The sequence below is a fragment of the Canis lupus genome, chromosome 7 (genome assembly GCF_011100685.1).
Source record: "Canis lupus familiaris isolate Mischka breed German Shepherd chromosome 7, alternate assembly UU_Cfam_GSD_1.0, whole genome shotgun sequence".
Taxonomy (NCBI): domain Eukaryota; kingdom Metazoa; phylum Chordata; class Mammalia; order Carnivora; family Canidae; genus Canis; species Canis lupus.
The window spans coordinates 62,584,054-62,611,396 of record NC_049228.1 but is presented as its reverse complement, the minus strand read 5'-3'; the positions used below and the strand labels follow the sequence as shown (position 1 = coordinate 62,611,396).

The 27,343-nt window shown below is 33.6% G+C and overlaps 1 protein-coding gene and 1 long non-coding RNA gene across 5 annotated transcripts in view; one reads left to right on the top strand and one right to left on the bottom strand.

Moving 5' to 3' along the window:
* Positions 1–2,114: 2,114 nt before the first annotated feature.
* SS18 (SS18 subunit of BAF chromatin remodeling complex) overlaps positions 2,115–27,343 on the bottom strand; it is an 80,745-nt gene continuing 55,516 nt past the window's right edge. For 3 of the 4 annotated variants that reach the window (XM_038543623.1, XM_038543626.1, XM_038543625.1), the window contains exons 6-11: positions 27,078–27,245; positions 26,335–26,439; positions 23,435–23,527; positions 22,600–22,722; positions 19,774–19,907; positions 2,115–3,879 (exon numbers count right to left, since the gene is read on the bottom strand). In XM_038543623.1, the coding sequence (XP_038399551.1) occupies positions 3,853–3,879; positions 19,774–19,907; positions 22,600–22,722; positions 23,435–23,527; positions 26,335–26,439; positions 27,078–27,245 (650 nt within the window). In that variant the 3' untranslated portion in view covers positions 2,115–3,852. The remainder of the gene's footprint in view (positions 3,880–19,773; positions 19,908–22,599; positions 22,723–23,434; positions 23,528–26,334; positions 26,440–27,077; positions 27,246–27,343) is intronic. The other variant, XM_038543624.1, reaches the window with a different exon arrangement.
* Positions 17,350–27,343, top strand: part of LOC111096791 — a 64,351-nt gene continuing 54,357 nt past the window's right edge. The window contains exons 1-2 of the long non-coding RNA XR_005362545.1: positions 17,350–17,911; positions 19,508–19,578. This is a non-coding gene — a long non-coding RNA (uncharacterized LOC111096791). The remainder of the gene's footprint in view (positions 17,912–19,507; positions 19,579–27,343) is intronic.

The following is a 27,343-nucleotide window of genomic DNA, read 5'->3' as shown; positions in this document are numbered from 1 at the left end:
TTTTTAAAGCCTACTACAACTGTAAAAATTAACAAGGCTAATAATCTGGCGCTGGCGAGAATTTATTTTTTAGGGGGACATCTTTTAATACATAGCCTTACACCTAACATTCAAAATTTACTGTATAGAAATATCTCACCAAGCACACACACAAAAATAACCCCCAAATCCTTGCAGGATCACTTACGAATGTTTTATTTTCCTAATAGTAAAAAATTAGGGACAACACAAAATAGGGAGTATTCAAGATATTTCTAACATTAAAAAAAAAGGAAGTTACAAAATAGTATGACTTGTATCTGATTCCATTTTTGTTCAAAGAGACAAAAACAGTAATAGATGTTGGCTTATATGTGTAAAATCAAGTTGAAAGAAATGCATCAAACCTTTTAACAACTGTTACCTTTAAGAGATGAAATTATGGAGCATGTTCACTTTTTGTGCAATCTATTTTTGCAATGGTCTTAATTATTCAAGAATGATTTTTTAAGTGAAAAAAAAGTGGTAATTTATTCATACAAATTTTGGTTTCTAATCACTAATAGTGAAATTACAAAATTTCAAGAGCAGGAAGAGTGCTGGTACTAAAGTTTTTTTTTTTTTTTTTAAAGATTTTATTTATTCATGAGAGACAGAGAAAGAGAGAGAGACAGAGACACAAGGCAGAGGGAGAAGCAGGCTCCATGCAGGGAGGGTCTCCAGGATCACACCCTGGGCTGCAGGTGGCACTAAACCGCTGAGCCACCCAGGCTGCCCCCAAAGTGTTTTTTAAAGAGTACAGTTGACCCTTGAACAACAAAGGAGTTAGGGGCACGAAGTCCCTAACATAGTCAAAAATCTACGTGGAACTTTTTACTCATCAAAAACTTAATAGCCTACTGTTACCAATACCATAAACAGCTGATTATATTTTGTATATGTATTATATTCTGTATTCTTACAATAAAGTAAGCTAGAGAAAAGAAAACGTTAGTAAGAAAATCATAAAGAAGAAAATAGATTTATAGCATGGCACTGTATTCATTGAAAAAATATCCGCATATAAGTGGACCCATGCAGTTCAAACCCACGTAGTCAACTGTACTTATTTAGAGGTACTTAACGAAATATTTCAAGGATGTAGTGTTTGCTTCCATTTGTGGGTTGGTATATAGACAACACAAGATTAGCCATGGCTTCCTAAGTGAACCAGTTATCTAAGTTAGGTTAATGGACCATGGGGCTGATTAGAACATCCTCTCTACTTGGGCATCTGTTTGAATATTCCACTAAAAAAAATAAAAACAGAAACATACCAAAAGCAATGTGCCACCACAAGTCTATAGAATAATGCTAACATATTTCTTAAACAACTGAACTAGTTAAGTATTCAAAAATGTTGATCAATAATCACCACACTCTTTTTTAGTAATGTTTTGCTTCTGGAATTTTATATGATGGCATGATATTTATTCATTGTAATACATTTTGATAAAATAAGAACTTCAGTTTTGGGGAATTTAGTCTATATGGGAATGTCAGATTTGGAAAAAAGCTCCTGGTACAGCTAGTCTTCCTACTAGGTATCAAAGGAGTAAGGTAATTTTTGTCACCACCAATTAAAAACTTTTACGAAATAGGACTGTTATAAAACAATTAAACCTTGCAAATGCACTAGTCTCTAGAAAGAAAGTCCTGGAGGAAATTCTGCTTATTAAAATTGCAATTTTAGTTTCCATTAAAAGGAGAATAAGACAACAGAAGATGGGTTGGCAAGACAAATTATTTCTTAATGTCAGTTGAGCTTATTTCAAATGAGATAACATATCTACACCAGGTTGGGTTCAGTACAATTTTGTCTCCTCAACTCATTTATCTAATTCAGTCATCTTGATTATAGCCTCATGGACTTCATTTTCAGAAAAGAATTCTATAACAAACAGCCCACACAACATGCTGATTACTGAACAGTTAATTCTAATTAACTTGGGCATGGCAAGAGAATTTTGATAAAGTCCTAGAATACAAATATAGTCTGCTTACACCAGACTAACTTATATAAAAAACCCACAGCAAAGTCTCCAGACAAAACAAGAGAGTCAAAGAGATCTAATTTAAAGAAACAAATGAGAAAATTAAAATCACAAATAATTTATTCTTCCGTTAGAGTTGATACAGTTTTAAATAGCAACAAAGTACACAGTGGTGGAAAATTGGCACAGAACCTATAAGCATTTTCAATCACAATAAGGCTGTCCATGCTTTATCTGTTCAAATTTGATGTCCATTTTCTACTGACCAAGTTGAAAAAAACTCTATTCAGACCTTAAAACACACATACTCTCTCTCATACACACACAGAAACATATTAAAATTCCTCCTTTTGATTACAGTATGTTGAAACAGTACATTTTGCTTATTCAAATTTATGGCACCCCTTCTGCTTTGTTTCCAGTTAGAAGTGGGGAAAAAACAATTCAATTATAAAGAATACATCTTATTCCCTGGGCATAGGCAACTGTGATGAAAATAACAACTTACCTTTAGGCTAGATGTTTTCAGATTATGCTTAAATAATTGTGGTTATAAACTTCTCAATGCATGATTTCCTGCCCAATGCAATATCCCTGAATTTAGCTAAAATAATCAGGCACCGGACAGTCTTGAATATGATTAAATACGCCACACTAATAAAGTGATCTAGAATGCAACCTCTATATGCTTTTAATACAGATCAGAATAAACCTCATCAATAAGCATTTTCCTAAACATTTGTTATATTAACCAACATAAAAAGGGAAAAACTTAAAAGTGTCCCTTTATAAATGGCATTATTTCCAGTGAAGAAAGCTGAAATAAAGATTTGTAAAGTCTCCTGAACTATTCTATTATATAAACCAATTATCCTTCTAATGTTAAAAAATAAAATTACTGGATCAATGTTGACTCTTCTTGATACCATTTAAAAAATGCTTTGATATTTCTAAGTTCCCTGATTACTTAAAGTAAAATTAACATTTCCATTTTCAGTTATTGCTATTTTAGAAGAATTACCACTTCATTTATATGAAACTGCTACCAAGATTTTTCAGATCCCACATGAAGTCATTCTTATTGCCTCACATTTTAAAACTGTATTATAAATGATCTTTATAAAAAGGTTTTAATCCACAAAACTGGAAAGCTTTTAAAAAATGTCTTTTTACTCAAAACTATCACAGTGCCCTTGATTATCTAATAGATAAAAGGGATCTGAATTTCCTCTAAAGAACATAATAGTGGACATATGGTGTGCTTTGTCTTCTCCCTCACCTTTATCTTCTATAGTACACCATTTTGAGACCAACACAATCAAGCATCCACCAAACTCCAATCCACATTAACAGAGGATTTCTGATTCTGTCCAATGCGTAGTGTACCGCCTTGCATATTCACCACATGAAATAAACATAATATACAAAATATTGCTGCTGTAAAAAGTGTACATTTCCCTCTTCCCCTTACAAAAGAATCTGTGGAAAAGTATTAAATTCCCTTAACCTTCATAAACATACAAAGCTGTTCACACCTTTCAGTCTGTAACAGTCCATTTGAAACACAGTTCCCAAATCATTGCAAATTGGTTATGTCATTGTATTTTCTGTCCAATGTTGCCATCTAGAGTAGAAATGTGAAATCAAGAGTATTTTTTAGCTACTAAAGCCTTTACAACTAAGCCACAAAGGCTGCTTACTGATGAAACAGCCACTTATCCACAAAGTTTTTCCAAAAACTAGATGGAATGGAAGGATCTCTTCACACAGAGGTGTCCACAGTGCTGAGGTGACAATATGGCTGCTAATAGATACTGGCTATTGGAATGTAAGTACTTCTTCACTGCTGGTAATTTCCATACTGTCCCTAAAAGATAAATTTAAAAATACAATTAGATAACGATTTGACCATAGTTTGACCATAATCATTTGGCAGAGAAAATTACAAATAAATCTTAACATTGTCATACTACAAAAGTTGACTTCATTGATAACAGAAACTGTTATATATTTAGGTACATGGCATTTCTGTAATTGCTTCTGATGTCACATTCAATTGCAAGTGGATTTCAGAGTCTTTAAATCTAAAACAGCACCTGTCACACAGTAGAAACTTACTTACTTACTTACCTATTTATTTATTTATTTTCACAGGAGAAATTTAAATGTTTGGTGAATTTTATTGAACTGAACTGAGCAAGAATGAATGAGTTCTGGTTCTAAATCCTGGTATGATATGTATTGTGTATTAATTACAGTGCTAATATAACAATTTTGTGACTGTTTAGTTTATTACAATTGCTATTCTGAATTAACATCAATAGTATTTGGAATAAGTAGCAAGGATGGAAAGATACCTAGGAGATAAAGGGAAAAGAACCTTCTATCCATACTAAGAAGCTCGGCTTTTCCCTGAGGCCAACAAAGTGTCAGTAAAAGCAATCAGACAGGCAGCTGGTACATAAAATCAAGGGAAGTTTGTTTTGTTTTTGTGGCTTTTAATAAGGTAGATTTGAAGGCCTGTAGGCTGACAGGACAGAGGAGACAAAGAGTACAGATAAAAAGAGGTGATAAATGAAGTAGCAGAATTCTACAAGGGAGGTAAATAATGTCTAGTATACTGCTGTTAGGGTTAGATTTTGGAGAAGAGAAGGAATAAAAAAGAAAAAGAAAAGAATCTGAAAAAAGAAAAAGAATGGTAGAAGAAAAGAGAAACCTACTAGAAAATACATATATTTTAACAAAAATTTCTTAAATGTGTTTAAAAGAGATGCTCCTAAAAGCACCTATTTTCTAAAAATAGTACTCATAGGAAACACATAATCAGCTAATTGTCTCCTTTAGCTAAATTTCCCCCTCCAAGTCACATAATTTTATATCAATAAAGTATTCTAGAATTGAATTACTTCTATACTTTAAGAAATAGCAACCTAAAACTTTATATTTCCACAGATATAGATGTATTTGAAAAATCTGTTGAACACCACTATATTTCTAATGGAATAATGCACCATGAAGAGAATTAAGGTATTTTAAAAATATTAATGTACTTTTCATAGCTATATTCAATAAAATTTAAAGTCAGGGCTCATCTTGAAAATATTTATAGGTAGAATATCAAATGTAGAATTTGCTTTAAAATACTCAAGAAATGTAGCTTTGTGTGTGTGTGTGTGTGTGTGTATATATATATATAAAATAGCATTAGCAAAATGCTGATAATTGTTAAAATTGGTTGCTAGGTATATGGAGATCCATCATACTCTCTTTTTTTGTAATTGTGTAAAGATTCCTATAATACAAAGTTTATTTATTTTTTTTTTCCAAAGTTTAAAATAAGAAATATAAGTCAATAAATACTTAGCACCAGGTGCTTCTTATTCAATTGCTAATCTCAACTTCAGTATTTAGGTAATCTAAGTCCCAACTCTATTGTTAACTTTCCATCTGAGTCTAAAAAAGCTCTTTGAGACTAAGTTTCTTCACTAAGGGTAGGAATGTAACATCCCTGTCTACAGATCTCAATTTTCTTTCCATTTATAGCTACATTAATTCCTACCTCATCTGTTTGTTAGGACACTTAAATAAGAGAGGACATGAGGAAGGGCTTTTAAAATTTTTTAAATATTAAAAGTAAGGAAACCTCAATGCCGGAGGGAAATGCTCCCCTAGTGAATGTGTCTAATGAGATATTAATGATAAAAGTGACTTGCACATATTATGAATGATGTGAAAGCAGAAGAGAGGTTAAGAACTGCTGTGCTACATAAATATAAGCTATAATTTATCAACTATATTATGAACTACTTGAGAGTAATGAGGGTAGGGACTAGGTCTTACCTATCTTCATGGCCCAAGTACTGATGGGTGCCTGATACTGACACATAAAACTTCTTGAATAATGTGTGCCAAATACTATAATCAAGCAGTTATAAACATTTACTGAGCAAATGTTACATGCTCATCACCATAATAAACTTGAAAAACAGGGAAAGTAAAACTCAGAAATAAATCAAGTACAATTACAGAAATTCTCTAAGAGTTCACGAATGAAAAGATTAACACAGCTAAAATAATTAGAAAAATATTTCAGAGAATGTGGAAACCTTAAGAAAACTTTAAATAGCAGAGAAAAGAAAATGAGGCACTTCAAATAAAGGAATAGCTAAAGCAAAGGCATGTTGGAAACACAGGTATATAATGCTTAGGGAAATAGAGTAAAAAAGGAATATACAGTAATGCGGAAAGCTATTCATTACTTGGTAACAAAGAGCCTGAAGTAACAGAAATTAAGAAGTCTGGCTAGTATTAATAATAGCAAACTCTTACTATATCTCAATAACACTTTATTAGTGTCAGACACTAATAAATGCTTTGCGTCCATCTATAACCTATACAGTAAATATTATCTCCACTTTATAGATGAAGAAATTGAAGCACTGAGAATTCGAGTAAGTTGAACCACACTTGATCACAGTGCTGGGACCAAATCAAATCACAATCAAGCCCAAAAAAGTATACTATATATCTGCAAACATTAGCGAATTCCAGGATTAAAGGTATGAGTTTGGGAGTCAGAAACCAATTTCTAGCATTGACTCCACCACTTAACAGCAGCTTATCCTTGAGAAAGTTACCTATCTTCCCCTTCTCAATTTTCTCATCTGACAAGTATAAGTCATTACAATCTCCACCTCAAAAAGTTATTAGAGATGAAAAATGTGAGAATGCTCTACAAACAACTCAAGTACTCATTGACATTACTGGAAATAGCTTGAGAAAGTGAGTTCTAGTCAGTCATTACAGGCTATAGTCACTCAGAATTTGCCACCCAGCTCCACCACTTCTTGGCTCTGTCATCTTGGACAAATCACTCCAACTCTCTAAACTTCAGATTTTCTATATCTGCTTCTTCAAATTTTTCTTTTTTTAACTACAAAATTCCTCTGACTAAGGTATAAAGAATGAATGAGAAAAGAAAGCAAGAAAACAGAATGGAAGCAACCTGCCATGATGTTGATGGTCTTAACTAAGATAAGGCAGTGGTTACAGAGAATTGGATGGATTTAAGAATTTAGGAAGGAGGGTTAACAAAATTCTGTCATGTATTAGATGGAGAGAAGGAGAAAGTCTTAGATACCAAATGTGGCACTTGGCATTCTAGCTTGATGATAGTACTTCTCTTCTTTGATAGAGAATACAGAAAGAAGGAGTAAGTTTGGGTAGAAAAATTCTGAGTTTGTTTTGGTTATGCTGAATTGATATATTTATGATATATCTCAGTGGAGATGTCCAGTAGGTATCTGATTTTGAAAAGCAAGAGTCAGGGCAGCCCTGGTGGCGCAGCGGTTTGGCACCGCCTGCGGCCTGGGGTGTGATCCTGGAGATCCGGCATCAGGCTCCCTGCATGGAGCCTGCTTCTCCCTCTGCCTCTCTCTCTCTCTCTCTTTCTCTCTCTCTCGGTCTCTAAGAATAAATAAATAAAATCTTAAAAAAAAAAAAAAAAAGAAAAGCAAAGGAGTCAGACTAAATAGAGATCTGGGGGTCAACAGCATGGTAAACTGAAACCATGTGAGCAAATGATATTGTCTAAATAGAGTGTGTTGAATGAAGAGTCCCTAAGCTAGAAACCTGAGCAATACCAATCATCTTTAAATTTCTTTCTTCTAGTCATCTAATCATATTAAAGTCTTAAAATTATTGTCACAATAATTTTTGGGAATTTCTTTCTGTATTCTTATCTTATGATCACCATTCAAATTTAGGAAGTAAAGGCCTTAATTATTCACTTATTTATACTTTATTTATCAGTATTTACTGCTAATTGATAAGTTCTGCTAGGCAATGGAAGCTCAACAGTGATAATAAATAGACACGATGATCTCTTTAAAGGACTAACATTCTAGAGGAAGAGAATCTGACAATAAACAATACATAATCTGTCACATGGAGATACACGCTACACTGACAAATTTAGGCATCTAACATAATTAATGAAACTTCCCCCACTAAAATGAGGAACGAGGCAAGGATGTCCCCTTTCACCAGCCCCTTACAACACTGTACCAGAATTTCTAGCTTATGCAATAAGAAAAATAAATAAAGGTATGCAGATGACATGATCATCTAGGTAGAAAACCCCAAAGATTCAACAATAACAACAACAAAATCTGAAACTAATAAGCAAAGTTACAGGATACAAGGTTAACATACAAAAGTCAATCATTTATATGCCAGCAATGAACAAGTGGAATTTGACATTAAAAACAATACTATTTACATTAGTACCTCAAAAATGAAAATTAGGTATAAATCTAATACCGTATATATAAGATGAACACAAGATAAACTAAAAAGCTGAAGAAAAAAAATTTTAAAAACTAAATAAATGGAGAAGTGTTCCATGTTCATGGATAGAAAAATAAATTTTGTTATAATGTCAATTCTTCCTTGCTTGATCTAAAGATTCAACACAATCCCAATCAAAACCCCAATAAGGTGTTTGTGGTTATTGACAAGTGAATTTAAAGCTTACAGAGAGAGGTAGAAGACTCAGAATAGCCACAAAATATTGAAGAACAAAGCCAGAGGACTTATAGTTCCGACTTCAAAATTCACTATAAAGTTACAGCAATCAAGACAGTGTGGTACTGGTGAAAGAACAGAAAAATAAATCAATGGAACATTAAAGAGAACCCAGAAATAAACCCACATAAATACAGTAAACTGATCTTTGACAAATAAGCAAAGGTAATACAATGGAGCAAAGAGTCTTTTCAATAAATGGTGCTAGAACAACTAGACAACCACATGCAAAAAAATGAATCAAGACATAGGTCTTCAAATCTTCACAAGAATTAACTCAAGCTGGATCACAGACCTAAATGTCAAAAACACAAGAGTAAAACTCCTAGAAGAAAACCTAGGTGACTCTGAGTTTGGTAATGACTTTTTAGATACAACACCAAAGGAATAATCCGTGAAAGAAATAATTGATGAGATGGACTTCATTAAAAGTAAAATTTTTACTCTGCAGAAGACAATGTCAAAGGCATGAGAAAGCAAGCCATGAAGACAATACAATATTTCCAAAAGACACATCTGATAAAGACTATTATCCAAAATATATTAAAAAAAAAAAAACTCTTAAAACTCAACAATAAGAAACAAACAACCCAATTAAAAAAATGGGTCAAGATCTGAACTGACACCTCACTAAAGATGGCAAATAAATGTATGAAAAGATGCCCACATTATGTCATTAGGAAAGTGCAAATAAAAACAATGAGATACCACTACATACCTTCTAGAATTGCCAAGATCCTAAATACTAACACCTCCAAATGCCAGTAAGGATGTAGAATGACAGATTGCTACTGAGAATGCAAAACAGTCCAGCCTCTATGGAAGACAGTTTGGCAGTTTCTCACAGAACTAAACAGACTCTTACCATATAATCCAGCAAGCGTGCTCCTTGGTATTTATCCAAATGAGTTGAAAATTTATGCCCACACAAAAACCTGCACATGGAAGTTTATAGCAGTTTATTCATAATCGCCACATTTTGAAAGCAACCAAGATGTCTTTCAATAAATGAATGGATAAACAGACTGCAGTACATCCAGACAACGGAATATTATTCAGCACTAAAGGGAAATATGCTATCAAGCCACAAGAAGACCTTAAATGCATGTTACTAAGTGAAATGCCAGTGAAATGAAAAGACTATACATAGTACAGGATTCCAAGTATATGACATTCTGGAAAAGGCAAAATTATGAAGACAGTAAAAAGATCGCTGGTTGCCAAGGGTTAGGGAAGAGAGAGAGATAAATAAGGGGAGCACAGAAGATTTTTAGGGCAATGAAACTATTCCATATGATACTATAATGGGGGGTGGTATACATGTCATTATAAGTTTGTCAAAACCCATAGAAGGTACAACATCAAGAGTGAACCCTATGGAATAGGGGTGATAATGATCTCTCAATGTATGTTCACTGATTATAACAAATGGATCACTCTGGTGTGGGATGCTGAAAGCAGGAGAGGTTTTACATATGTAGGGGAAGGACTTATAGAAAATTCTCTGTAGAGCAGTCCGTGTGGCTCAGCGGTTTAGCACCGCCTTCAGCCCATGGTGTGATCCTGGAGAGCCAGGATCAAGTCCCATGTCGAGCTCCCTGCATGGAGCCTGCTTCTCCCTCTGCCTGTGTCTCTGCCCCCCCACCCCGCTCTCTCTTTGTCTCTCATGAATAAATAAATAAAATCTTTAAAAAAAAAAAAGAAAAAAGAAAACTCTGTACTTTGTGTTCCATTTTGTTGTGAACCTAAAACTGCTTAAAACAAGTCTATTTTTAAAAAATTAAAACGTTTCCAGTTAAGATGGGTTTACCCCCAAACCACTCAAAACATATGACATAATCACATTCAAGACACAAGGTAACAAAGAACAGCAATCTGAGAAATTAGAACCAAATGAGGTGAGCTCTCTGCTTATATATATTCCTGAATTTACACTGCAGTGTGGAGTGGAATGAAGGCTGAATCTGAGTTAAAGACATAAAGCTTAGAGTCTGGAGAGAAAGCAGGAGTTCTAGGTCATAGGATAGAGTACCAGAGAGGAAAGAAATGCACAGAGGGAGGGAACTGTCCAGATCTGAAGAAGAACTCTCTTGAGTATTCAGTGTAGTACTGACATGCAAATCCATGCAAGGAAAATACCCGTCCAAGGAGAAAACAACCAAAAGAATTAGAGGAAACAATATTCGGTGCTCATAAAGAAACAGAAATAGTACTTATTCCCACCAGCCAGAAAATTGTGGAAAACTTCACAATTCAAGGACATTAGGTCAAGTACTTGAAAAGGTTTTATCTCAGTAGCAGAAATACTTAGCCAAGGACTACACACTGCTTTGGTGCTGCCTAAAAAGCCCTGAAAACAATTCCCATAAGGTCAACATATGTCTAAATTACTTAACTGCATCCCAAAACAAAGCTCAAAACTATTTTTAAGAATATTATGAAAAAAAAAAAAGAATATTATGCATCCCCCCCACAGAAGAAGAAGAAGAAGTAGTAGTAGTAGTAGTAGTAGTAGTAGTAGTAGCAGTAGTAGTAGTAGTATCCAACATCCAACAAAGTAAAAAGTGATATTCACAACTTCTGGTATACAATCAAACATTATCATGCATACAAAGAATGAGAAAAATAACCCATAATAAAAGGGTTTGAAAAAAGCCCAGTAGATCAAAAAACTGACCTAGATATTAAGAATTATCAGAAAAGAATATTAAAACAATTATCATACTTATAATTCAGATGTTCAAAACTTTAGGTAGAAATATGGAAGACATAAAAAAGGACCCAAAATGAAATTCTAGAAAAAAAGACTCAAATTGAAATTCAAGAGATGAAAACCTGGGAATGAAATGAACAAAAAAACATTAGTGAACTTTAAGATAAAGCAATAGAAACTATTCAAAAAAATTAGAGGATCAGTGAACTATGGTGCAAGTTTAAGCAGACAAATAGACATTTAATTGAAGTCAACTAATGATGTAATTGGAGAGGACAGAAAGGGATATAAGGGTAAAAGAAAAAAAAAAAATACTTGGTCAGAATTTTTCCAAATCTGATGAAAACCATAAAGCTACAAATTGCAAGAAGATATATGAACCCAAAGCATAAAAAAGTCAAATAATTTCATAAAGGGAAAAATTTTAAAAAACAGCCAAGGGCACTAGGGTGGCTCCGTAGTTGAGCATCGGCCTTTGGTTCAGGTCATGATCCTGGTGTCCTGGGATTGAGTCCTGCATGAGGCTCCCCCCAGGGAGCCTGCTTCTCCTTCTGCTGTGTCTCTGCCTCTCTGTGTCTCTCATAAAAAAATAAGATCTTTAAAAAAATAATAATTAAAAACAGCCCCCCAAAAAACAAATACCAACCACCAGAAAAGAAAGAGAATAACAACAGCAGATGCCTCCTTGGAAATAATGTAAGCAAGAAGACAGTGGAGCCACATTTTTTAAAGTGCTGAAAGAAAATTTTTAAAAAACCTGTAAACCTAGAATTCTATACCCAGAATAAATATTTCTCAATAATGGAAGAGAAATAAACACTTTCTTGAACATACATAAACTGAAGACCTGCATTACAATAAATGTTAAAACAGTATCTTTTCCTTCATGCAAAGGAAAATGATGCCAGATGGAACTATGCCTCTATCACAGGAATCAAGAGCACCAGAAGTAGTAACTACTTAAATAAATATATAAGATTTTTTCTTATATATCTTTAAAGGATAATTGCTTTTTAAAAACAAAATAAATTCCATATGCTACAGAGTTTATAACACATGTACAAGTAAAATTTATAACAATAACACAAAGGTTGAGAAAAAAGAAATAAAAGTAAACTATTGAAAGGCTTTATACATAAAGTGGTATAACAGCACCTAAAATATGCTACAAGATGGGTGAACCTTGAAAATATTACAATAAGTGAAAACAGCCAATCACAAAACACCACATATTGTATGACTCCATTTATCTCAAATATCCAGAATAAGAAAATCTATACAGATCAAAAGTAAACTGTTTCCTAGGGCTGGGGTTTAGAGAGAAATGAATATACAACTAAAAAAAAAAAAAAAATCCCATTGAATGCTACACTACAAAATGATGAGTTAATTAAATAGTACATGAATTACATCAATAAAAAGTCTTTTTTAAAGCAAGAAAAAAAAATCCAAGGACAGAAAAAGAAGAAAAAGGGAAGAACAAAATAAGGAAAAAAAAAAAAAAACAAGATGATAAATTCAGCCAAATCTAATAATCATAAAAAATGTTATCACTGTCAGATTGGATAAAAAAAAAAGCAAGACTTGACAAATGCTGCCTTCATGAAACAGAACTTAAATATAAAAACACAAATATGTTAAAAATAAAAGGATATGGGTGCCTGGCTGGATGAGGTAGGACATGGCATGAGGGTTGCAAATTCGAGCCCCATGTTCGATGCAGAGATTACTTAAAAATAAAATCTTTTCAAAAAAGGATAAAAAAAATATATAATTCTATCAATAATCCAAAGAAAGTTGGTTGGCTACATTAATATCAAAAAGATTTCAGAACAAATATTATCATGGATAAAGTTATTTCATAATAAAGGACTAAATTAATCAAGACATAAAAATTCTAAAAATGTATAAACCTTAAAAGTTAGCATTAAGATACAGACAGAATTATAGCCAACGATTTAATATGTTTTTCTCAATAGAAATAAAGTAGAAAGAAAATCGGCTAAGATATAGACTTACCAATCAATTTGATCTAACATTTATAGAACAACCTCATAGACCAGACCATAGGCCATGAATTAAGTCTCAAAAAAAGTTGAAGAATTCAAGTCACATTAATGCTGATGGAATAATGATGATGGCATTAAATGAGAATCAATTACAGAAAAATATCTGGAAAATCTCCAAATACTTGAAAACTAAATTATACACTTCTAAATAACACTTGGATCAAAGAAGAAATCAAAAGCAAAATCAGAAAATATCTCAACTGACTGAAAAGAAAAACACAACATATAAAAATTTGTGGGTGATAGCTTAAGAAGTACTTAGGGGAAAATTTACAGCAATGAACACCTATATCAGGCGGGCAGTTCTTAAATCAATGGGAATTCAGCTATTACCTTAGGAAATTGGAAAAAAAGAGCAAATAAAACCCAAAACAAGGAGGAGACAAGAAATAATAAAGAAGAAGGCAGAGGGGTGCCTGGGAGGCTCAGTTAAGATGTCTTTGGCTCAGGTCATGGGATCAAGCCCCATAATGGTTCTCTGCTCAATGGGAAGTCTGCTTCTCCCCCTCCCTTTTCTTCTTTGTGGTCTCTCTCTCTTGCTTATTCTCAAATAAATAAATAAATAAATAAATAAATAAATAAAATCTAAAAAAAAAAAAATAGAGGGCAGAAATCAAGGCAATAAAAACAAACTGGTGGGGGGGCAGGGAGGAGAATCTATAAAACCAAAAGCTAGCTCTCTGAGAAGATCAATGAAGTACATAAAAACTGGCAGCCAGATTATTTAGGGGAAAGAAAAAGGAGAGAGGATACATATTACCAGTAACAGAAATGAAAGAAATATCTTTACTGATACTAGAGATACAAAAGGATAAAAAAGAAATCATTCGACAGAACAAATAAAATGGACAAATTCCTTAACAAGTATAAATATCTCCTCAAAAGAAATGTATAACCTGAATACTCTTATGTCTAATAAAGAAAAAAAAATTTAATTAAAAACCATCCTGCAAAGAAAATCCAGGCCTAAACGGCTTCACCAGTGAATTGTACCAAACATTTCAGAAAGAATAACACCAATTTTACAAAAATCATTCAAGAAACCTGAAAAGGGGAGTTGTCCTTTCAACTCACTTTATGAAACTCATGCTGTTTTGTTTTTTTTTTAAAGATTTTATTTATTTATTCATGAGGGACACACAGAGAGAGGCAGAGACATAGGAAGAGGGAGAAGCAGGCTCCATGCAGAGAGCCTGATGTGGGACTTGATCCCAGAACTCTGGGATCACGCCCTGAGCCAAAGGCAGATGCTCAACTGCTGAGCCACCCAGATGTCCTGAAACTCATGCTATTTTGATAACAAAACCAGATAAAGACATTAAAAGAAAACTAGAGTTCAATATCCCTCATATGTATAGATGCAAAAATTCTTAAAATTTTAGCTGATCAATTCCAACAACATATTAAAAGGATAATAATACATCATGACCAAGTGAAGTATATCCTAACTATCCAAGATTAATTTAAAACTTGAATATCAAAAAAACCTTGAATATCAAATAATATTATTTAACATACTAAATTAAAAAAGGAAAACCATGATTCCTTCAAAAGATAAGGAAAATTCACTTTGCAAATTTCAACATTCATTCTGAGATGTTGAACACTGAGATAAAATTTCTGAGATAACAATTAACACTGAGATAAAAATTCTCAGTGAAGTAGGAATACAGGCAATAATTTCTACCTGATAAAGGACAGCTACACAAACCCTACACACCTTATGTAAGGCTGAAAGCCTCATTGTTAGCCCCCTAAGATGAGGATTTAGACAAAAGATGTTCAACTATTTCTATTCAACATGATATCAGAGGTTTTAAGGCAGGGATAGATTAAGGGGGACAGTGGAAGAGCATTCAGATTATAAAGGAAAAAATAGTCTTTATCCATAGGCAACATGACTGCTATGTGGAAATTCTGAAGGAATCTACCAAAAAAACTAATAAAAGTAATGAGTTAATGTTACAGTTTTGATAAAATATTAATAAAGATAAATTATACTTTTATATAACCAGCAATTAACTACTATAAATTGAAATTTTAAAAAATTTACAATAGTATCAAAAATATAAAATACCTAGAGATAAATCTGACAAAAATCTAAGATCTGTATGCTGAAAACTATGTAACACTATTGAAAAAAAAGTTTAAAGGGACATATGCCATGATCATTGGATGGAATATTCACTGACATGTTAGGATACAATTGTCTCCAAATCTATACATTTAAGACAATCTTAAATCTTAATCTTATTTTAAGACATCAAAATATCAGTAGGCTTTTTGTAGAAATTAACAAGCTGATTTTAAAATCTATATGGAAATTCCAAAAACCTAAAACAACTTTGAAAAATAACAAAGCTGGAAAACTAACAATACCTAATTTCAAAACTTACTATAAAACTATGGTAATAAAGACAACAGGGTACTGACATAAAGACTGATATATAGATAGTCCATAAATAGACATATTTATGATTTACAGCAAAGATTCAATGACAATTCAGTAGAGAAAGGATAGTCTTTTCAACAAATGGTGCTCAGAAAATTAGTTACCCATTTGAAAACAAAAATGCAAACTTCAATTTGTGCTTCCTACAAAAATTAACTCAAAATGGGTTATAGACTTAAATATAAAGTCTAAAAATATAAGGCTTCTAAAAGAAAAGCATTAAGAGAAAATCTTTGTGACTCTGGATTAGGTAAAGATTTCCTACACATAACATCAAAAGCATGATATATAAAAGAAAAACTTGACAAATTGGACTACATAAAAATTTTAAAGTTCCTCTCTTCAAAAGACAATACTGAAAGAATGAAAATCCAGAGTGAAGAAAAATATTTGCACATTATATACCTGATAAAGGACTTGTATGTAAAAATATAGAAAGACCTCTCAATACTCAATAGTAAGAAAATAACTGAATTTTAAAATAAAAGATTTGAACAGACATTTCAGAAAAGATACATAGATGAAAATAAGCACATGACAAGTTATTATCACTAGTCCTTTGGGACATGAAAATGAAAAGCACAATGAGCTATCACTACACATGCCTTAGAATAGGGTAAAATTGAAAAGACTGACCCATCAAAAAATATCAAACTGTACACTTTTAATATGTGTATTTTATGGCATGTCAATAATACTTCAATAAAGTTGATTGGGTGGGCCCCTGGGTGGTTCTGTCGGTTGGGCATCTACCTTCAGCTCATTGTCCTGGGGTCCTGGGATCAAGTCTCGCATCAGGCTTCCTGCTCAACTTGGAGTCCACTTTTCCCTCTCCTTTCCCCTCTCCCCCTGCGTGCTCTCTCAAATAAATATTTTTTAAAAAATGAAGTTGTTTCAATACAGAAGGATGAAGAAATACAGTAGTCCCCCCGCCCCCTCCCCAATCCATGGTTTACATTCTAAAGTTTCAGTTTCAATCCATAGTCAACTGTGGTCCAGTAGCAGAAGATCCTCCTAACACATCCTCAGAAGGTCACTAGGTCACTAGCAGCCTAACACTACATCACAATGCTTATGTCATTCCCCTCACTTCACACCTCATCACGCAAGCATTTTGTCAGCCCACATCATCATAAGAAAAGTGAGTACAGTACAGTAAGACATTGAAAGACCACATTCGTGTAACTTTTATTGTAGTATATTGTATAATTGTTCTTTTATTATTCTGTTAATCTCTTATAAAGTTATAAATTAATTTTATAAACTTATATTTTAATTTATAAGTTAAACTTTATCATAGATATGCATAGGAAAAACAGAGTATATACTGAGTTCAGTACTACCTGTGCTTTTAGGCATCTACTGAAGGTACTGGAAAGTATCCTTTGTGGGTAAGGGGGAGCTACTATAAAGCAAGGCAATGGAGGACGTTACTATTTTTCAAGATTGATTGATTTTAGAGAGAGGGTACAAGCTGGGGGAAGGGCAGGAGGGAGGAGGAGAAGACGACGACCCCAATACAGGGCTCAATTTCACAACCTTGAGATCATGAGCCAAAATCAAGTCAGATGCTCAACCCACTGAGCCACCCAGGCACCCCACAGATGTTACTATTTTAGATAGGTAGACCGTGAAGGACTCCTTGATATGACACGGTGACAGATCAGAGATTTGAAGAAAGTGAAGAAGCCAAAGTATTGGGGAAGAGTTTTGGCAGTAAAGGGTACAGCAAATATAAAGGTTCTGAGGTAGAAATATGCTCGATGTGTATGGGAACAGCAAGCAAGCCAATTTGACTGAAGCAAACTGAATGAAGGGAGCTATAAATGCAGAGATGAGGTGGTAGGACAGCTGCAGGGGTGGCACGAGTCATGGAGGGCTTTGTAGGTCATTATAAGGTCTGGACTTCACCTTAAGACTGAAGTCTTTTTTAAGACCCACAGTGCTTTGAGCAGTGGCTTTAAAAACATCTGATTAATGTTTTTAAAAGATTATTCTGGGTCCTATGTGGAGCATATCCTATAGTGGAGCTAGGATGAAAGTAGGAAGACCAGAAGGGAAGATACTACAGTAAGTCCAGGTGAGTGACCGTTATAACTTTGACTTGGGTAAGAGCAGGAATTGTAAAAAAATGGCTAGATATAGATATATTTTGAAGAAAGAAGTGATGAGACTTGCTGGTTGACAAGACGATTGATTTGCAAAAAAGAGAGGAGCCAAAAGGACTCCAGGTTTTTAGACTGAGGAACTGAAAGAATCAAGATGCTGTTTACTAAGATAGAAAAAAATGATGGAGAAACAACAGCCTCCAGCATGGATTTCTCTCCCAATTACCCCCTCTTTTAATTCATCCTGCATATTGCCACAAGAGTCATCTGCCTAAATCAACACTATAATTATATTATTATTGGATATAAGAATCAGTATTAGTATTCTATTCCCTTCACTACCTTGAAGAGGTGAACTACTTTCCCTAAAATGAAAAGACCAATAAGCCTTTGGGTTGGAGGATACAGGTAAGGTGAAATCTATGATAACTGTGGGCAGACTACTAACCCTAGAGTAGCTAAGATGGTCCCCTCCTCATAGCCTTTTCTAGTGGGGAAGGAGATGTGGCTGGCATCTATCCAAACATCATAGGTCTTTAAAACAGTACCATCCCAAATTCCTAAGAAGTTCAGGGGGTGGAATAATTATAATAAAAGAGGTACCATAACATATGTCTATCATATATAGTACATAATAACACATAGTTTACCAAGTGCCAGGCATAGCTAATACTTTACATACATCATTTAAAACCCTTTATAGGCTCCAAATGATGTCTGGATGAAGTCCAAGTCCTCTAACATGGCTTATAAGTCTTTCTTTTTCTTTTTTCTTTTCTGTCGTGGCGGGTGGGGGGGGCGGGTAGGGTGTTCGGGAGGGGGGGGCGTTCGGAGGGCGTTTGTTGGGAGTGTTCGTGATGAGGGTTCTTGTGTTCTTTCTCTTGCTTTCCTTGTCCTTCCTTACTTCCCTCCCCTTCCCCTCCCTCCCTCCCTCCCTTCCTTCCTTCCTTTCCTCAAACCAGATAATCTACATTAATGCTGGAAACATAACTTACAAAAAAAATCAACCTGTTTTGGGTAGCTTGAGTAGGGAGCAGACCAGATTATCCTCACTAGAAAGTCATTAGACAATCCCAAAATCAATCTAAAGAAACTGCCGACTTAATAACAATTTTCATTAGAATTTAGAATATTTATAATAACAAGATTCACAAAACAATGACTGTGGCACAGATTATTAAGTCTGAAAAGTCTACTGATAAAAAGAAGGAACTTAAATAAATACTAGGTTTAAGAGAGTATAGTCACCTTAGAATGAGATACATCTCTACATATATGAGAAAGTATAAGGAAAGATAACAGGAGATAAAGATTATTATTTTTAGAGAATGGATATGTGTACAAAAGGAGGCATCAGAGACAGGAGGTAATTACGAATTGGAAGAGAAAGGATCTCAGTGATGTGGAGGTGGTGTAGTGGATCTGCTGAAGTGAAGAGGAGAGGAGAGCTACGAAGAGCACAGACTCCCCATCTCCACAGGTCAATGCACAGTTGTCAGCAATAAACATGAGGTAGATAGGAGAAATTAGGGGCTTTAAAAAAGAGATGATGTTTGTAATACCTACAGGAAGTATGCCTGGGTAAAGACCAGAGAGAAAGAGAATATGGATGAATATGAATGAATGCTGGTGCCTAGAGGTAAGGTATGTTTTACATGTTATAGTAACTATCATTAACTGTGCTAGCATTTTATGAAAAAGACTTAAAAGTAATTTTTTTTTTTTTTGTTAACTTTCATATACTATGAACAGGAGGAGGGAAAAATGAGCCTTCAAGTGAAAACAACCTAATGAGTGAACAAACAATGGGGCAATCACTGGCCAAATAACTTACCTGGTCATATCCGTAAGGCCTCTGCTGTGGCGGCTGTGGTGGTCCAGGCTGTGTTGGTCTATAACCCCCGTATTGCTGACCTTGTCCTTGTGGGTAGTTAGGATACTGAGGACCTGGACCACCCTGCGAAGGGCCTGCAAAATAATTAACACAAATAAAAGCCCAGATAAAAACAGAACTTGAACTCTCAGAACGGTTTAGAACTAGATGTTATTATGTTCTTATATTAAAAAAAAGGATAGTTTGGTATCTTGATCTTCTCAATTACTTTTTGAAATAAATTCCAAAGGTTGTAAGAGTGAAAATACTGTAAGGATACCACCATGTACAAGGTGTTTTGATTCAGTGTAACTAGTGAGCTATGTGTTAGCCATCAAAAAAAAATTTTTTTTTAATGAGTAAAAGAGACTCAGGAGTTGTACAGTAGGTTAATTCCATGGTATTAAGAAAATTTATCTATACTTCTACTAGAAAGCCAACCAGTATGAGTAATAGGTAAAAGAAAAAGCAAGAAGCAGAAATATGTTGAAATAATTTATTTTTTTTTTTTTTTAAGATTTTATTTATTTATTCATGATAGTCACAGAGAGAGAGAGAGAGGGGCAGAGACACAGAGAGAGAAGCAGGCTCCATGCATCGGAAGCCCGATGTGGGATTCGATCCCGGGTCTCCAGGATCGCGCCCTGGGCCAAAGGCAGGCGCCAAACCGCTGCGCCACCCAGGGATCCCTGTTGAAATAATTTCTGAATAAAGTTTGGGAACCAATGATATTTATAGCTGTAGGACTCTAGATTTACACTTGAAATCACCAAAGGATCACAAAGAATAATTTTCCATATAAATTCTAGACTTGTATTTGCAATTATCAAAAGAAGGCTTTATGCTCTGCACTGATAAACTTACTATCACAATATTTTCAAACCAAAACTAAAGAAGACTTGAAAAGCCACAGGTTGCATGCGAAAAAACCTGATTCAAAAGTTACACTCTATGTACCAATCACCTTTAATACTTAACCCATAAAAATGAATGATTTCCAACTCCAGAGATGGCAAGGGACTAATCTGGCTTGCCAAACAAATATGTCTCTTTCATAAATTCCACTACTGCCTATTGTAAAGAATGCTTTACAAAGCATAAGCTGAAAAGCTTTGACACTTAAATTTTTTCTATCACAGCTATTCAAAATCTGCCATTAAAAAAAAAAAAAAAAAACAGATGGCAGAGGAAAGTGTCAAAAGAGAATAAACTTTCAAGTGTAAATAAATTCCATCAGTCTATTATTTATTTAATTACTATACAGGCATTATTAAACTCTAAATTTCTACTAGAAGAAAGTAAGACAAATGAAGCCTATGAATAAGTAAAATGGGAACTTCTTTGGGATTCCCAATGTCTAACAAAATAGCATAACTACTTGAACCAAAAAATATTCAATTTCATCTACTCTCTCTTCCCACTGAAAATAATGTCTTTTTTTTTTTAAAGATTTTATTTATTCATTCAAAGACACACACACACACACACACACACACACACACACACACACACACAGAGAGAGAAAGGCAGAGACACAGGCAGAGGGAGAAGCAGGCTCCATGCAGGGAGCCCGACGTGGGACTCGATTCAGGGTCTCCAGGATCACGCCCTGGGCTGCAGGCGGTGCTAAACCGCTGCGCCACAGGAGCTGCCCAAAAATAATGTCTTAAATCAATGAATTTACTTGATTAAACCACATTGCATTTATTTTCATGTAAATACAATAAAACCAAATACTCTACTTATTCAAAATACAGATATTCAATGGTCATGAAATGAAAATTGCCATTTGAAAAGAGCAAGAAAGTCCTCTTGTAAAAACAAGAAATCCACTGAATATTTCTAAAGTCCTATCTCAAATCAGGGAACCACAATTATCAGTTTGGGGGAGAATGCCTGGCTCCCAATACATGACTAAATTTCAATGCATATATTGAAGGCACAAGAGAACTTGAGCTGATCCTGGTTCTTAGATTTGCAATGACGGGTGGCTAGAGGCGCCCATACTAATCACAGAGCTTAAAGTAATGACTAAAAATAATAAGACATTACTGATGTAAAAAAGAGACCATGCTAGCAAGAGAAGATGTCTCTAACATTAGAAACATATTTTCCTATATATAAAGTAGTGACAGTAGCTTAATATTTAAGAATGAGATATCAGGTCTTTATCATTCCCCACTCCCTATCTAATAAAGTTATTTAAAGCAAGATATCCAGCCACTAGATCTTATAGTGAGTCTACAATAAGAAAATATGGCTACATTTCCCCAAACTCTGTAAATATATATCTCTATGTATGTGTATATTACTATTTAACCAAAGAATGACAAAAACATTTTTTTATGCATTCCAAATAAATCTCATTTGTACTCTAAAAATCAATGCTATTTTTCATAGTAACAGTCATTAGAAATAAATTTGCTAAGTGGATTATGTAGATACGGTTAATAATCAACCAATTCATCAGTTTTCTAAGCACATACAAAGCTACTGGGTGGTCATGAATACCAAAGAGGTTTAAGAATTCATTTAAGAACTCATTTTAAATGACTACATACCTTACCTTTGGTCAATGAACCATCTCTAGTTTGTTTCTTTTTAAATGGATTACTAGTTTATCTGAGCAAAACACTTTAAAATAAATATTCCAGTAACAGACTGAGCTAAAATTGTGAATTTTCAAAAATAAGAATTCTTAGAAAAATAAACATTAAATATTTGCTTCAATATTTGCTTCAATCATCACATTTTTTGTGACAAAAATAAACTGCAAAAAGCTATTACCATAGCCCTGCTGTTGTCCTGGATAGCCCTGCTGCCCTGGGTACTGCTGCTGCTGGGGTGGATATCCCTGTTGGGGAGGTGGTCCTTGGTAGGCATCTTGCTGTTGGCCATATTGTGAATTTCCTACAGGATAATTGGAGAAGAGAAAAAAAAAAACAACTGAGAAGTTCGCTTAATTAACTTTTTTACTCTAAGATGCATAGCCAACAACACAAGAACAAAATGAAATGCCATATTGATTTTTTGAAAGTTAACAAAACAAAGAAAAAACTCAAACCAAACAGAAGGATTTCGGCCAAACAAACTGCAGTTAAAGCCAATTTTGCAAGGTTGAACTGCAGCATTTTCAGCGTCTCTGCCATACGAGCATTACATTTACTGGAACATCACAGTCATAAGATCATGACTATGCTAAATAAAATAAAAAAGACAAAATTAAAGACAGCTACAAGAGCACACACTAGCTACACAAGATCAGCAAGCTGTTTCCTAAAGGCACTATACTTATATGTAAAATTATACATATGTAAACACACACAAGAAAAAAAAATTGGATTGATGGATTTATGTTCAAATAGAAAATTTCCACTGAGGAAAAAATTATTTTTAAATGTTTTAGTCTTTTTATTGTTGTTAGAAATGGCAAGTCATGGTTATACATTTTAAATATTTGTAAGGAAATTATTTTGGTTGTTCTGGGCTCCCTGTAACTTTCAAGACAGCCAGCAACTAGTATTCTACGAGAGCTTTGCATGGGTAGAAGTTGTCTTATGCAAAATTTGCATTCCTGTAGAAGGGGATATATATGTGTATGTGTGTGAAGGTATATAGATACCTCCTTCGTAGTAATGTTGTGAGGAATCCTCATAAGGCCTATCGTAGCCTTGTTCAGGATACGACGGTTGCTGATAACCGTAATCATTATGACCTACATCAATTCGACAAGAGACAGGAAGAAACGTTAATGGCCACTGAGTGAAAACCCTAAATATATTTAAACTTTCAGATAAAATTGAAAAAAAGAAAAAGAAATGGAAATACATAAAAAATAATTTCAAATGCATTAGCCAAATATTTACCAATGTGATTGTTTTCATATTGAGATATAACGTGCAAATTTTTTAAAAGCAAAAAACAGTAGTTTTAGAAACATTACACTTAGTCTTAACTGATAATCCTCAACATGGGGGGGAAAAAAAACTTCATCTTCAATTTTTTTCAAAAAAGAGAAAGAAAGCATTTAGGCCTTTCACATGTAAATAACTTGAATTAAATTAGAATGAACAAAGGAAGCAATTATCATATTTTGTCAAACACCTGTTCTGCTGGTCGCCAATTCCACAGCATATGCTAAAACAATGCAAAGTATAAAAAAGCTCCATAAGTTTTTTTCCCCTGAAAGAAACTGAAACAAATTTTTCACATTCTATTTACTAGCATAACGTATATGTATCTTATAAAAGCATTTTCAGATGCAAGAATAATATTGCTTAATGCTGCCATTCTAGACGCCTTTAGAAAATATTTCTAGAGTACCATAAACACACCTTCAAAAAATTAATACTGTGTTTAGTGCCAGGGTACACCTTAAGTTTTAAGGCTCAATAAATTTTATGACTGGACTTTAATGAAAATCAATAGTCTACTTCTTTTAACTAAAGTTACACACCAAGAAAATGCAGGAAATAATGCTTCAGTTAGCTAAAATCTAAATTTTAGAAGAATGCCTAATTAAGAAGAGCAATACAGTTATGAATCAATGTTATATTCAGTGTTCTAGGATTTCAACGTTCCCAAACCACCTCATAAATAGCCACATGAAGGGTTGGCAAACTATGGCCTGCAGCATAAATATGGCCAGGGCCCTGCTTTTGTAAATAAAGTTTTACTGGAACACAGGTATGCCCATTCGCATTTTCTCTACCTGTTTTCATGCTACAGAAAGGATTCAGTAGTTGATATGGCCTGCAAAGAACTAAAATATTTACTCTCTGGCTCTTTAGTGAAAAAAGTTTGCCAACTCCTAATCTATATATTTATTGGCATAAATATCTGAATGATAGTAAGAAAATATTCAAGGCTATTTAAGCAAATTATTGTTATACATGGGATATTCTACATACATATCAGAAAAACATATTAATACACACCTATACAAAAATGATAGATTTTTAAATCCCCTCATGTAATAAATAATTTACATAACCTTAAAGTTTTGATGTCTAACAAAAATAACATCTATTTTGAATAGAAAGGTCGTATTTATAACAATACACATTTTACATTTCAGAAAAATACTCAAGACCAAAACAGTGTCAAATTCAACTCAATTATGTAAAATGTATTTTAAAAATTAAACAAAACAATCATTTACTTTCAGAGTTCCTAATACATAAAATTTGACAAACTAGATTTCACTTCTTTAAAATATCCATAGTCTATAAACATACTAAATTTTTTCGTTAAAAAAAATCTTAATGTCTATATATGAAAGAAAAAAGAAAAAAAACTCCAAAATTCTGAATTAATTCAGGGCAAGAAAACCTGAGATTTAAAAAAATATATCATTTCTTAACAAGAAACATCCATACATATCACCACTATCATAACAAACATTTATGATAAACAAAATTCTACAGATGAGTGTTTGCTCTGCCTATACAGGCAGAGTCTCTGCAGTAAAAAACCACTGTCTTTATACTGATATACCTTTATCCTTTATACATTAACAAAAAATGGCAGGCTAAAATATTTTTTAAATTCACCAAATTATATCTTCTTACTACTTCACATTAGCTTTGAGAGGATAGTCCCAACACTTTAGCTTTTAATTTTTTGTTTCTCCAAGTTTCTCTGTTAAGTAGTTTACCTTAAATATACCAAGGGAGCTTACTGGATAAATGAAGATTTTGACAAATCCTTTCATAACAAAACAAATCATACTGTAATGTGAATAGCCACCTGTAATTTATCACAGTTTTATATGTTTGGATTATTTTTTCCTCAACAAAGTATCATGAAATTTTCAAACACACAGAAAAACTGGAAGAACTGTATAGTGAAAGCCTATTTATGCTTGCATCACTTCCAAGTGCAATATATCTTTAATGACCAACTTTTTCATATACCACCTTCCCACAAAACTCATTAAACTAAATAATTAAAATCTGATTTCCAAATGCTTTTCCTATTCTCTCAACTTTAAACACAGCTATATCATATAATTTAACCTCCAAATTTTTCAGATACGAATGATAATATACACAAACCACAGTTCTTTGAGAAGTACTCAATGTTAACTAAAAATGATGAAACTTGGAAAAATACTCAAGAACTAGATCTTCTGTGTATTTATACCATGCATAAAAGTAAACCAATGGGTGAACTTTACAGTATGTGAATTATCTCAATAAAGTGTTTATTTAAAAAAAGTGTATCAGTAACAACTGCTTTGGTTCAAATTAACAATTCCAAACTAAGAGGATCCTCTTTTATGTAAGAAAGGATTCCAGTGACAGAATAATTCCTGATGGTACTAATACAGACTATCTAAACCAAATATACTTTGAAATGGATTATAAACTAATGCGACCACTGATGCTTTAAAAAGTGTTTCTAAATTTAGAAGAAACATATTGTGAGTTTCTTCATCCTCATTAAAATGTCTTGAACAGCTATCTACATTAATATTGGGCACAGATAGACAACAGGAAAATTAACATTAGGAGAGATTACCATCAGGGTAATATTGCTGGTTCATGCCTTCTGGAGGACCTTGTCCACCATGACTGTATTGGTCCCCATAATAGTCTTCCTGGCCTGAGTACTGCTGTGGTGGGCCTGAAAAACCACAACCAGTCAAGAGGTAAATAATTTGTTCTCTAATCTGTTATTAAGAGAAATTACTTCTCACCTGTAGACTCCCCTCCCATGCACTGGCATTTGAGATACTTTTTAACTATTCTTAATTACACACACAGATACACAAACACACAGCAACATCATACAACCACATTTCACAAAAACTGTTATGACCATACATGCAGTATCTAACAAGATCAACTTAAAAGAACAAATACTAACTCCTTAAAAAGAGGTTCAAACTAGTAGAAAATTTTCTTTCTGGTATTAGAGTAGTTTGGAACAAAATAGGGTTTGTTTCTCATCTTATATTCAGTAACTTCTCAAAACTAAAATATTATCTTCTGCTATGTATTAGTGAGCTTTTGTTATCAAATTTTAGGATATTAACCTTTTTCCCAGAAAAAAATAGATAAAAGAAAGCTGTGTAACAGGAAGTTCCTATACACTATGTACCTACTATATCCACTAACTTTTAGAAAAAAATACGTAAAAATCATCATAAAAGTCAAGAAACAAAAAGCCTTGACTCTGCCTATATAAAGAGTTTATTAAAATAAAGCCTTTCAACTACTGTCATTTATAATAAGCAGGAAATTTCCCACATGTAATCTTACCCTGTTGAGGTGGTCTATAAGGAGGAATCTGTCTCTGACCCATCATATGATTGCCTTGGTTAACTTGACCCATCATTCCCATGGGAGGCTGCTGGCCTTGATAATGCTGCCCACCTCCCTGTGGCATATTGTATTGTTGTGAAGGAGGCTGCTGATGCATCATTGGACCTGAAAAGAGACAAAACATTATGCACACAATTTTTCTGTATATAATTTTAACAACTTAAGAGAAATGTAAAAACCTTTTATCATACAATCTCCAAAAT